General features: G+C 42.2%; 1 protein-coding gene across 4 annotated transcripts in view; it reads left to right on the forward strand.

Annotated features, from left to right (window-relative positions):
- LOC140427030 (uncharacterized) overlaps positions 1-2,230 on the forward strand; it is a 31,247-nt gene extending 29,017 nt beyond the window's left edge. For all 4 annotated transcript variants that reach the window (XM_072512446.1, XM_072512447.1, XM_072512448.1 and 1 more), the window contains exon 3: positions 738-2,230. In XM_072512446.1, coding sequence (XP_072368547.1) covers positions 738-872 — 135 coding nt within the window. In that variant the 3' untranslated portion in view covers positions 873-2,230. The remainder of the gene's footprint in view (positions 1-737) is intronic.
- The last annotated feature ends 11,094 nt before the right edge of the window (positions 2,231-13,324 follow it).

Raw genomic sequence — 13,324 nt, forward strand, 5'->3', positions numbered from 1 at the left:
CTGACTTTTCACAGAATCGTAGAGATTTATTGCACATGAGGAAGCCATTCAGCACATTGTGCCTATCCTGGTTGAAAACCAGGTATCCAGCCTAATCCCCTTTTAAAACTCTTGGTCTATGGCCTCTTGGGTTCAAGCACTGTTGATGAATATTCTGTGTGAAAAGGTTTAGAACCTTTTAGAAATAAACTACTTAACTTTGTCTTGTGAATTCATGGGTATTGATTCCTACAGTTCTCCTCTTTTTGTCTCACGTCTCCCAAGTTTTCACCCTTCCTCTGGAACGTGATGAATTTATCCTAGAATACAGTACCTGGGTTAGTCTAAACTATCTTTATCTAAATGGTTACTGATTTGAGTTCAGTGAATGCCAGATGGTTTTTCACTGTGGGAATATCACAGGTGAACTCAGTCTTGCCCGCATTCAATAATTACATACTGACTTGAACCCAGAGATCTGTGAAGTCCAGTGAATAGTTTTTTTCTTTTGTGATGTAATAGCTTAGGCTACAGCTGCTTTTTCCCCTGTTACCTCTAATATACATGTACGTAGATGTATTTAAGAGTTTAACCATCATTATTCTATTTTTGTAACTAGTTTTCCCAACCCTGTCACCCACAAATGAAAAGGCTGCTGTGAATCAATATTTATATTTCTCATATCACTTCCTTACTGCAATGAAAATGAGGACTTGTTTGCAAATCTTTTTGTAATTGTATTTTCTTTTCCCTTTTAGATTTACATTCTCTTAGTTCAAAGCCGACGATGGAAGGATAGTCTGTGCTCAAGGACAATTGAATACCAACGGTTGGACCAAAACATACATGATGCTATGCCTTCACTTAAGATTACAAAGGACTACATTTTCTAAATACATTACTTCCAACTTTATATCAGAGTTAATGCAGTTGCATTTGTTTCAATTTTTTTAAACATAATTTTGCTGATGGGATAATGCAAATCTAAATTAATATATAGATTGTGTCTGCTTCCCTCTGTTTAGCATTAAAAAAATCTTCACACTTCAAAAAAAGTCAAATCCAGAAATAACTGCATTGCTAATCTTTGAGAACACATCTTTTCAAAGAATAGTTTCTGAAATGGTTCTCTGAATCATTGTACCTCTTGTTATTGCATCAAAAATTGCTTTGGATGGTGGCTGCTAAGATCAGAATGGTCAGGAAAAACAATCTGTTCTAGATTGCTGACAAATGAATCCTACCTGAACAATATTAAATTAAATACTTTGGTTTTTTTGCTTTTCAGAACTTAACTATTCATTAACTCTAGTGTCTGAAATCTGGACAGCTGACTGTCACCAGCTAGCTTAATATAATTTTACGCATAATTAATATTTACATCTGATTCAGTTTCCTAAAAAAAAAGTTCACTGGGTAAAAGTTACATACTTGTTGTAATGGGCTATTGATTGTTTAATAAATTTAAAAAGTTTCAACTAAAATTGGTACATAGTCATGAAAAGTGATGACAAAAATGAATTCTTTGGGTGTCATATCACTATTTGTCTTAATACCCTTTGCTGTTAAAATATTACCTGTAGTGTTAAATGGTACACCAGCCAAAATCAAGGTGTGTACCTGTAGCCTTAGAAAAATGCCTCAATTTCAAAATGCTTATTAGCCCCCATCATTCCAAAGTATTTATCTACTGAAATGTGAAAGTATTTTTTATCAGCTTTTTAGGATATATTATTAGCAGCATGGTACTTTATTTTGCAATATTCAGTATGTTCTCGTAAATTGTGTACTTTATTTTTAGCCCACTAAGATTTTTTTCTTGTGTAGGTGTGTTTCAATGCAAGCAGTATGAAACAGTTAATTGAGTCAGTACATTATCTGTTTGGTTCAGGAAATCGTTTTACTGAAAATGGTTTCTGGAATAGGCTACTGTTACCTGAGCGACATTGTAAGTTCTCATTTTGAAAAAAATAAATGATTCAGTTGGTGTGTGATCAAGAAATTGTCAAATTCTTAATGCAAGTTCATCAAGGCAGTAATATTGGTTGGTTTAAAGTGATTTCAATGGGTGAATGGGAGATGAAGGTTGCTGAAGTGTTTAGTCTGCTTTGATCACTGTTTACATGCACATTTAATCTTTGGTGTTTGTGAGAAGCATTGCGAAAAGAAGCACAATGAATCATAAATTGTTGAAATATGGTATCATTTTTGTACCTAACTTCTGTATGGTTTAATAAAGTTTCTGAATTAATGCTGTGATTTTTGATACTTTTAGCACTTAATTATTCAAAAAGTTATTCAGGCTCCCATCAAGAAATAATTATTCAAAAAGTTATTCAGGCTCCCATCAAGAAATCAAGTCCTAGATCTGGGGACAGGGTCAGTATTTATGGTTGGGAATGTACAGCACTGTTCACTGGTGATTTGTTGGACATACTGATGATTTTGTTTTTGGATTGCACTACCAAAGATCCAGCACAGCCGAATTTGCCCAAATGGTGCTTCCTGCACTGTTAGCTTCTAAGGTTTTGGGTTACTCTACTATGTAACATTGATCTTCACACTAATCTTTTCCCCTCCAAACCATTGACATGAAGTTATACAAGTTAATTGTTTGGATTCATTCTCTTCCTGTCTCTCTCTTCTCCACTGCAAGAGGGAAATTCTGTGCATGAGATTGCTGATCCACCATGTTAAAGAAATAAGTTTTGCTGAAACAAAAGAAACTTAGGATTTTTAGTTTGGATGCAAAGCTAATGAGTGATATTTATGGCATATATGACATAGCATATCGTATGGAAAAGGTAAATCTGGTAAATTGCTTAAAAAAAAATTGAAAACAGAATATCTTCACACAAAGATTAATCGATGCTCACAGTGGGCTCCTGGATTGAACACTAAAGCAAAACCCTGAGACAATTGAAGAATTAATTATGAATCAATGGAAGAATGTGTCTAGATGGAGACCATGATCGTACATGTGTATATTTTTTCCTCCACATTTATCTTGTTCTTTAAATATGCTCTGGTAAGTCTAACTGGCACAACACAAGAAAAAACTTAGATACGTTTTTAAGTTATAAATATAAGCAAATGGAATTGCTGAAGTTCTTCACGTCTAATATTTGGGATTTAGATGGTTTTACAAGATGCCCTGGAGCAGCTTTGGGCTGAGAAGGCTTGACTTTGGACTGCTTGACACGGGAGGCAGAAGTCTCTGCTGGCTAGCTGACAACTTGCAGCAAAGGATGTGGCAGTGATGGGAGGAACAGATAAGACAGTAGATTCATGCTCCAGGAAACAACTGCCACTATCACTGAGGCAGTGCCCCAGCAATTCTAATAATCTGTTGGAAGTTAAATTGCTGGACTGCTGAGAGTCTGCTGCAGCCATGCAAACAGCTGGCTAGGTGTACATGACAGCAAGCTGAGATTGCTTGACCTCAATCTGAACTTCCACTGCAGGACTTGTGTTGGGTGACTTCTCCTTATACTGCAGTGGAAGCTGAGGCATTGACCACCAGACACCTTCATTGTTGGGTATGCAAGTGCTGTGGAGTCATAAAGTCAGTTTTATGGCCCATAGAGGCCATTTGGCCCATCGAGTCCATACCAACTCTGTAGGATATCGCAGTCAGTCTCTAGCTCCTGTCCCCTCTAACTCCTGGAAATCTGACCATGGAAACTCAGTTTTGGTACCAATGTGCATCACAGCTTCTGGCTTACGTTCCCTGGCTCACGTCCCCTGTAGAATATTCTGCACTGGCTCTGTGATGTCTTACCCTTGCACCAGGAAGACAACATCCCATGGAAGACTTGCAGAGATAGTACAAAAATGCTTATCTTTTCCACTAACTGTGGAATTTCCTGTAACAATTTTAATTCTATTTTTGCTGTTCCCTCATGGACAGTTCCTTGTCAATGTCCTGATTTGCTCTCCGTCAAGGTGTCATCACTCCCAGTTGCCTCCAATGCTGAGTATTAGCTTGCGAGCAGCACACATTCCAAAGACTCATGCACTCCCTGCCTCTTAACCTCTGCTATGCTGTACTTTCCATGCTCCTTTAGACTTTCTACAGTATTAAACTCCATTTGACACCGGCTTTCCATTTCTTTGTCTTATCTTACCCCGTATACTCCTTGACAATCACTGGCTCTAGTTTAGGGAGTCTCCTTGCGGTATCATTTTTGTTCTGAACTCTCACCTATCTCGTGCTTGAATGCCCCCACCCCCACTGTTCTGACATTACATGAAAATCAATCAATCAATGCTTCCAGTCCACTCTTGCAAAATCACATTTCAGCTTAAGTTTGGCTTTTCCCTAATTGAGACTAATTTTTCCCTAATTTTTACTTTGATCTGTCTTAGCCCTTTTCCATAATTTTATGATCACTACTAGCAAAATGTTCTCCCACAGATACCACTTCCACCTGCCTAGTTTAACATCTTGAAACTAAGCTCTCAACTGCCATGTATTAATATGTGCGCGCGTGTGCACAAAACCATTCGACTCATGCTGCTAATTCCTGTTATTTTCACTTCTCTACCATTATGATTAACATTTAAAAGGAAACTGTTCTCAGTTATTAACTGACATATTGCACCACAGGATTTCATGTTTCAAACAAAAATGTTTACTGTACCAGAATTAGACAAAGCAAGTGCTTCTCATTTAACACTATATATTTTGTAAACATTTAGATTTTAAATCCAAAAATCTCAAACCATTTTCTGTTCTACTTTTACTTCCACCCAAGAGTTCCCTATACATTACAAGATCTTGAGGGCTCTTTCATTTGTCATGGGACCAAACCCAGGTGTGCCACAGCTCTCAGGAATTCACTTTGATTCTTTCCCATGTTCCTGCTGTTCTGAGGTGAGATTTATTGGGGCCCCTCCCCTCGCATCCAGCCAAGTGACTGTCCAACTGTCCTTGCGCACCCCAACCCATCTCAAACGTGGACCTTGCTTGACTCTTGTTCAATGACTCCAAAATCAGAAAACATACTCAACGATGATAATCACTTTTTGTCACAAGTAAGCTTCAATGAAGTTACTGTGAAAAGCCCCCAGTCGCCACATTCCGGCGCCTGTTCGGGGAGGCCTGTACGGGAATTGAACCCGCGCTGCTGGCATTGTTCTGCATTAGGCAGAGATCCCTTTGCTTCTGGTCTACAGCTTCTGGCAAATTCAATCTTTGCTTCTCAAAACTGCTCCCTAGGTGCAACCGCAACTGCTGGCAGCTCTTGCTGTGTGTGCGTCTCTCCCTCTCCCTCTCACAAGCTGCTCAAACTCCAGATGTAAACTGCTGTTTTCTGTGAAAAATCATACAAATTATTAAAATTGGCAAGTCATGATGCAGCTGTATAGAGCCTTAGTTAGGCCACACTTGGAGTATAGTGTTCAATTCTGGTCGTCACACTACCAGAAGGATGTGGAGGCTTTAGAGAGGGTGCAGAATAGATTCCCCAGGATGTTGCCTGGTGTGGAGGGCATTAACTGATGAGAAGTTGAATAAACTAGGTTTGTTCTCACTGGAACGACGGAGGTTGAGAGGCGACCTGATCGAGGTCTACAAAATTATGAGACAGAGTGGATAGTCAGAGATTTTTTCCCAGGGTAGAGGGGTCAAGTACTAGGGGGCATAGGTTTAAGGTGCGAGGGGCAAGGTTTAGAGGAAATGTACGAGGTAAGTTTTTTTTTTTTTTTTTTTTTTTTTTTTTTTTTTTATACAGAAAGGGTAGTGGGTGCCTGGAATTTGCTGCCGGAGGAGGTGGTGGAAGCAGGGCCGATAGTGACGTTTAAGGGGCATCTTGACAAATACATGAATAGGATGGGGATAGAGGGATACGGACCCCAGAAGTGTAGAAGATTTTAGTTTAGACGGGCAGCATGGTCGGCGCAGGCTTGGAGGACCGAAGTGCCTGTTTAAGTGCTGTACTTTTCTTTGTTCTTTGTTCTTAAACCCAAAACAAAAAGGGTACCTCCCAGCAATCTCTTCTCTGCAATGTGGCATCCCTGGCAACCTGAGATAGATATTTCAACGAATTGACTTAAATTCCCAAACCTTTTGATCTGAAAAATATATGTATGCTTTGTATCACCTTGCCGTTACTCTCCGGAACCATTTGAATAAATTAAACCTTTTATGAAAACAACTAGATATCTCCGCCGGGATTCCCCTTCCTGGGGACTAAGTTCCCACGCCGGCGGGAAAACCGGCGCCGCCAACTCCGCGTCAGCGGGCCCCCAAGGTGAGGAATTCTCCACTTTCTCGGGGGCTAAATAGACGGCAGAGGGGTTGGCGCCGCTCCAGCCGACGGCGAAGGGACTGCACGAGTTTGTGCATGCGCCAAAGGGCCGGCGTGATCTCGCGCGTGCGCGGAACCGCTGGCCTGTTTTGGCGCATGCGCGGGCGGTTCTCTTCTCTGCGCCGTCCATGGCGGAGACCCACAGGGGCTGGCGCCGAAGGAAGGAGTGCCCCCACAGCACAGGCCTGCCCGCAGATCAGTGGGTCCCGATCGCGGGCCAGGCTACCATGCCCCCGCCCCCCCCCCGGGATTGCCCCAGCCGACTTACCTGCCAGGTCCCGCCCGTGTGGGACCATGCGTAACCCATGCCGGCGGGACTGGCCAAAAACGGATGGCCGCTCGGCCCATCGGGGCCAGGAGAATCGCCGGGGGGGGGGGGGCGCTGCCAATGGCCCCTGCCCGAACAACGGCACCGGAGAATACGGTATCTGGCGGGGGGCGGGATTTGCACCCCCCCCCGCCCCGGATTCTCCGGCCCGGGGTGGGGGGGGGGGGGGCTTGGGGGTTGGAGAATGCCGCCACTCATCTTTACCAAGATGCTCAAAGAAGCCAATTGCTTGGTATTTTCCCACTTCTGACTCTGACCTTATTTATGGGACAGAGGCCACCCTTTGAATTGCAATCACTTCAGGTCTATTTACTAGCCGCTCATACCAGGTGCTTCCATTATTTCACATTTAAAAACTTCAGTCTCAAACTAAAAGTTATACTCCCAAAATATCTAAATCATGAAACAGGACATTTTCACAACACTTTCACTACCTTTCTGCTCGTAGTGTAATATTCCTAACTCCTCCCTGTACTTGGACCTCAACATGCTAATCTCTTTGTGCAATATACCAACATTTTCTTCTGAAATGTTTTAGCACGTATCCATCAATTAACTGAAATCTGGAAAATGTGCAACAATTAGTCGTTCGGTTGTACTGGACTTGAGTATTGCTGAAAAAAATAGTGTTTTATCTTGCACTCAAGGAAAATGGCAAGGGAAACAACAATGTTACACTATGAGAAGAGGGTACTGATTGTTTGGCATGTGAACTTTGAAGAAGCATTGCCATGAAGAATGCACCAGTTGGTGGCGACTGACAGTTAACTGCCAAGCATGGTTTGAATTTTAAATTGGGCAGCTTGACTCTGATGAATGAATCGGTGAATAGCTATACAGGACCTTGACTTCCCATTGCTTGCCATTTCAACACAAGATCCTACTCTCATGCCCACCTGTCCTTGGCCTGCTGCAATGCTCCAGTGAAGCTCAACACAAACTGGAGGAACAGCATCTCATCTTCCGGTTAGGCATGCTACAGCCTTCTGGTCTCAACGTTGAATTCAAGAACTTCCGATGATTAGCTCTACCCCGCCTCGACCCCTTTGTTTTCAATCTATTTCATTTTCACTGTCTTACATTTTCTGCCCTTTGCTTCTCCCTTTGCCCCCTACATCTGTCACAGTTTACCATCTGATTTTAATTTCTGCTGTTTGGCCTTTTATTCTGTCTGGGGACTGCAATTAGCACCCCTTTCCCTCGGTTTCTGTGGCTATTAGCACTCCTTTCCCTTGGTTTCCGTGGCTAAGACTCATCTTTGATTGCCGCACCCCACAGTATAAATATCTCCCATTTTCTATGCCATTTAGCTTTGATGAAAGGTCACCTGGACTTGAAACGTTAGCTCTTTTCTCTCCCCACAGATGCTGCCAGAGCTGCTGAGATTTTCAAGCATTTTCTATTTTGGTAATTGTCATCACTTGTTTTGTTTACAGGAAACAGTCATGTTTTGTGCACAAGTTCTTTCTGTCTGCAAAGAACTGGGCCCTGTGTATTATATGTTGCTTTTTTCAGCAATTGTTACAATGGCAATTCTAGGCAACCTAATTTTTTAAAAGCTGGTCACTTACAGCCACCATGGAATCTTTGGAATTATATGCATTTATCGTGAAATATCAGAATCTAGTAACTTACGCTATTCAAAATCATCCACAGAGTTTAAGGCCACAAGCAGAGTTGCATTGATCATTGGATAGTCCAATGATGGCCAGGTTAATTGTGGTCTCTGTGCTCTAAGCCTTTCCAGGTGCAAGGGACTGCAGTGATGAATACTATATAAAGCACATGTTGTTAGACCGTTGTGATATATTTTAGGCCTGCTTTTGTTTTCTCAGGTTACCAATCTCTAATCAATGAAACTGTCTCTTGCAACTACAAGCTTTCTTTTGCTACCTAATATCTGGATGCTTGAGTGCATAACCTGAGTGCAATCAGGCCTACCTGTTATTGTAACTGTGCATCATGATCCATGCACTATTTCATTCTTCTGAATGGCAGATTGATAAATACTTTAGTGTGATGATGCCAGATACAATACATGAAGATATTTTTATAGTCCGTGAATGAGTAAAAAGTTTGCAAATTGCACTCATTTCAACTTATCTTCAGTCATGCCACATTGACCCTTTCAACATGCTAAAAATTATTTGATATTCTTGTACCAAGTTCTTCAACTGAATCCCGAAATGCTACTTCAGTTTAGACTAGCTTTCTTCTTAAAAGGACATATGAAATAGGAGCAGGAGTAGATGATTTGGTCCCTCGAGCCTGCTCCATGTTAACTGGATCCAAGCCAGATGTTTTTACTTCGCTTGTAGGTTTTTTCACAGCAGGCTGCATTACCGATCTCTGCTTTTCAGTGTGCCAGGGTCCCAGCTGGCTCTCCTTAGATGCTCTTTTGACGAAACAAAAATCAATCGATTAAACAAAAGATCAAAAATGAGATGGCGGGGGTGGTGGTAACAGTCCCTGGTGGGGCGCTGTAACAAAAAAAAAATCAAAAATTCATTGGACACTTACAACTCAAATTAAAAATATAATTCCCAGGGCTGATGATGCACTCCAGCCCCCACTCATGGAAGATTGACTCTTTCTATACGCTTGGTAAGACAAAAGTCAATCAACACATCAAACAAAAATGAGAGGGGGTAACAGTGCTGGGACATTGTAACTAAAACAAAACCTCAAAGAGAACTTAACTAACTAAACCAAAATGCCATTGCCACGGCTGATGATGCACCCCAGCCACAGCAGCTCCCACCAGTTGCAGAAGGCTGTCTACATGTGTTCTCCCTCCTTAACCAAACATTGCCCATCGCCCATGTATCTTTAACAATATAATCGACTAACCATTAACAGACTCTTTCATCAAAAGTTTTACAACGTATTTCACAAATTACAGTGCAATCAAAGAACAAAATGAGTTTCCATATTTCTTACAATTTATAGCTTAAGATGACCCTCTTCTGGGACCTCCAAAATGTTATAGGAACAAGCGTTACTCTTGGGAAAGCAGTCTGATAATTAGCGACTTGCACTTACCCATTTTGTTTGAGAGATATCTTTTCCCTATAACATTTCCTTTATACTAGCAAGGTCAATCCTTAACTTTTTCTCAGTGACTTTTTGCTGAATAAACATTATCCAAAAGATAATGGTTATCCATATTGCATTCAATGGGGCAAATGACATTTCCTTTAGGATGTTAAACAAATACAATCGTATGGGTGCGATTCTCCGGAAAGATTTCTAAGTGTGGTAGTGAGTGAGAACTGCAGCGAGCTTCCCGGCACTCGGCCTGGCGAAGCCAGAAGCGCAATACAACGTTAATTGGTCCACTTAACGAGGCCCCATGGGCTTCATGCCGCAAATGAAGTCTTGCCAGCTAATTTTCCAAGACTGCGCTCGCCAGCCACCCGCTAACAAGGTCGAGCAGCACTTACACAGCCAACCCCACTCAGCTCTTAGCCATGGTGCTGAGATGCCTGGCCCCAAGGTTTGGAGATGCGGTTCCGGGGAGACTCCTGGATGCGTCGAGGCCAGAAGGGATGTCCTGTTCCCCCCAGGGTCGTGGAGGGTGAGCCCTTATGACGCCTCTGTCACTTAATCCCGCAATGCGGGCCGACCTCCGAACCCTTATCCCATCTCTCCAGGCATTAACCACTGATCTGGCATCAATTGCCATTTGAGGAAGAGAGTTCCACACCTCTACCACCCTTTGTTTGTAGAAGAGCTTCCTAACATCGCCCCTGAATGGTCAGGACCTAATTTTTAGACTCTACACCCTAGATCTAGAATTTCCAACCAATGGAAACAGTTTATCTTTATAGAATCATAGAACTCCTACAGCGCCGAAGGAGGCCATTTGGCCCATCAGGTCTGCATCCTAAAGAGCACCCTACTTTGTCCCATGCCCCCACCCCATAACCCTACCTAATCTGCACACCCTTGGACACTAAGGGCCAATTTAGCATAGCCAATCCACCTAACGTGCACATCTTTGGACTGTGGGAGGAAACCCATGCAGACACAGCAAGAATGTGCAAACTCCACACAGTCACCCAAGGTTGGAATCGAACCCAGGGTTTCTGGCGCTGTGAAGCATCAGTGTTAATCACTGTGCTACTGTGCTGCCCTATACCCTGGCTTTTCTTGTTAATATCTTGAGTACTTCAATCAGATCATCCCTTAACCTTCTAAATTCTAGAGAAAACAGGCTTAATTTGTATAATCTCTCCTCACCACTTAATCCCTGAAATCCAGGTATCATTCCTGTAAACCTAGATTGCACTCCCTCTGGAGCCAAAATATCCTTCCTAAGATATGGTGCCCAGATCTGCTCCAGGTAGGGTCTAACCAGGATTTTGTAAAGCTGCAGCATAACATCTACGTCCTTATACTCCAGTACTCCAGATATAAAGGCTAGCATTCCTTTAGCCTTTTTGATTACTTTTGCACTTGTTTGTGGCATTTTAAAGATTTATGCACCTGACTCCCAACAATTTCCACACCATAGACGTCAGGCTAACTGGTCTGTAATTCCCTGAGTTTCCTCTTGCACCCTTAATGATTAGTTACATGATTAGTTTTACAATCCAGAATCTCCTGAATCAAGTGAACTCTGAAGGGCACCTACAATGTGCTCCCCTATTTCCTTCAACACCTCGGATGGAAACCGTCAGGTCCTGGAGATTTGTCACTCATTAGTTATTAATGTTTTACTTGCGTTAATCTTATTTAGTCCCTGTCCCCGATCCACTATTAATGTTCTCGGGATTTCCGGCAAGTTATCCTCCTTTGAGGCAAAGTAATTATTCAACTTGTCTGCCATGTTTCCACTTTCAGTCTTTAGCGAACCAACATTGTTCCTAACCACCCGCTTATCCTTTATGTAATTGTAACATTTCTTCTTGTTGATTTTGATGTCCTTGCAAGTTTCCTTTATAATCGCAGTTAGTAGCTCTATGAAGCTGCTTTGTGGCCCATTGCTGAGCTTTATATCTTTCCCATTCGAAAGGATCTGTGCTGTTTTTTACAAATAATATTTAATGAAAGTTTCATATTTAACAAACACAGCGACCCCTGTAATAGGGGGACCTCTCCACAGACCTCGTCCCCCACAGACACCCCCCCCCCCCCCTCCCATACACAGACCACCCTACCCAGAAAAGGGACCCTTATCTGGAAGTTAGACAGCAGTCCAGATAGGGGCAGTGGGAAGCATTATCGCTGTAATGCTTATGTTGCAGCTCCACTCCCGCATGTCAGTCACGGACCCGGCATATCCCACACCATTTTCAGTGGAATCGAGTGAGTTCCACGTTGCACCGGTGCTAGCCCCTCAACGGTAGCAGTATCGTCCAGGTGCGGCGCTGGTTTTTCTGTTGTAAAAGTCCACGGATTCTCCATTGGCGTCAGAAACGGAGAAACCCGCCCAAAGGCTTTGACTGCTAGTGGCCTCTAATGGCGTTTAATATTTGTTCTGTAAATCATGTTTTAGTCAAACTATGACCTCTACTTGCTCTCCTATCTTTCTGGACACCTGCTTTATGATCTCTCCCGCCCACGATCACAGGTTCTGTTGCCGTTTTGTGATCATTTCCCAGCATCAAATCCACCTTCAGATTCACTTGGGAACTCTCACTGCTTTCCACAGGCTTACCTCATTTTGTTATTCCATAGAGTTTATCTCCAGTTCATCATCTTGAACATTTAGCCTGTGTTTAAATTTGCTGGTGGCTTGCCCTCCTCTCCCTATAGTGGTCACATCCCTCCATGCACTGGACTGTTCTGATATGTATGTTATGCTGGAACTGACTTTTGACAGTTGTTCTTTGGGAAAAATAGCTCTATCCTGTGCATCGTTATCACTTTGCCTCCGGCCATTCAGCCCCTCATCTATATTCTACTCGCGTATGTGAAGCACAGGGTGCCTCATCACCTTCTAATAATTACTGATTCTGCAAGTTTATAATCAATCCCAATTAACCTAGATGAATGGACCCTAATAGTTTGACTGTTATGTAGAAGAATCAGTGACTTCCCATCACACCCTGTCACTTTATCTAGACCGTTCCATTCTTTCTGACCCTCTCTTTTGTAGTACACTAAAACCTCAGGATTAAAGTTAATCTCTTGATGATCTTATGTGATGCTGTAAGACTTGCTGAATTTTCTCTGAAACTTTTACCTTGCTGAATGCCTTTCTCCCTGTATGTAGGGCATTGAAGGATACAGGAAAGGTGAAAATATTTATAATCCTTTCCAAGGGTGGGGGATGATCACACATCACTGAAGGTAATTTTGGATTTCTCCCTAGACCTACTGATATAGCACCCAAATATTTGAAACAAATTATATGCATGGACTGCCCATGCCAGAGCAGATGTTAGCTCACACTTTGATTGGTCAGCTAAGACCTTATGGGGCAACTGATCAATAACTCAAAACTGAAGCAACTTTCAGCTAGTGTTCGTCACTACAATGTTCATACTTTTGCACATGTCTCTAAATTTGTTGCTGTCAAATTCTTCCCCATTGTCAGTCAGAAATTTCGCTAGTGCTCCCTGTCTGGTCATTATCCAGTTTTCCATGATTTTATCTCTTCCGCCTTTACCATGTATTATTGTGAACATGCCGATGAAATGTAAAATGAAAATATCTCTATCCTTGTCCCACACTTTTAAATCCATAGCTAGTACTTAAT

Source organism: Scyliorhinus torazame, chromosome 7, assembly GCF_047496885.1.
Source record: "Scyliorhinus torazame isolate Kashiwa2021f chromosome 7, sScyTor2.1, whole genome shotgun sequence".
Classification (NCBI taxonomy): Eukaryota; Metazoa; Chordata; class Chondrichthyes; order Carcharhiniformes; family Scyliorhinidae; genus Scyliorhinus; species Scyliorhinus torazame.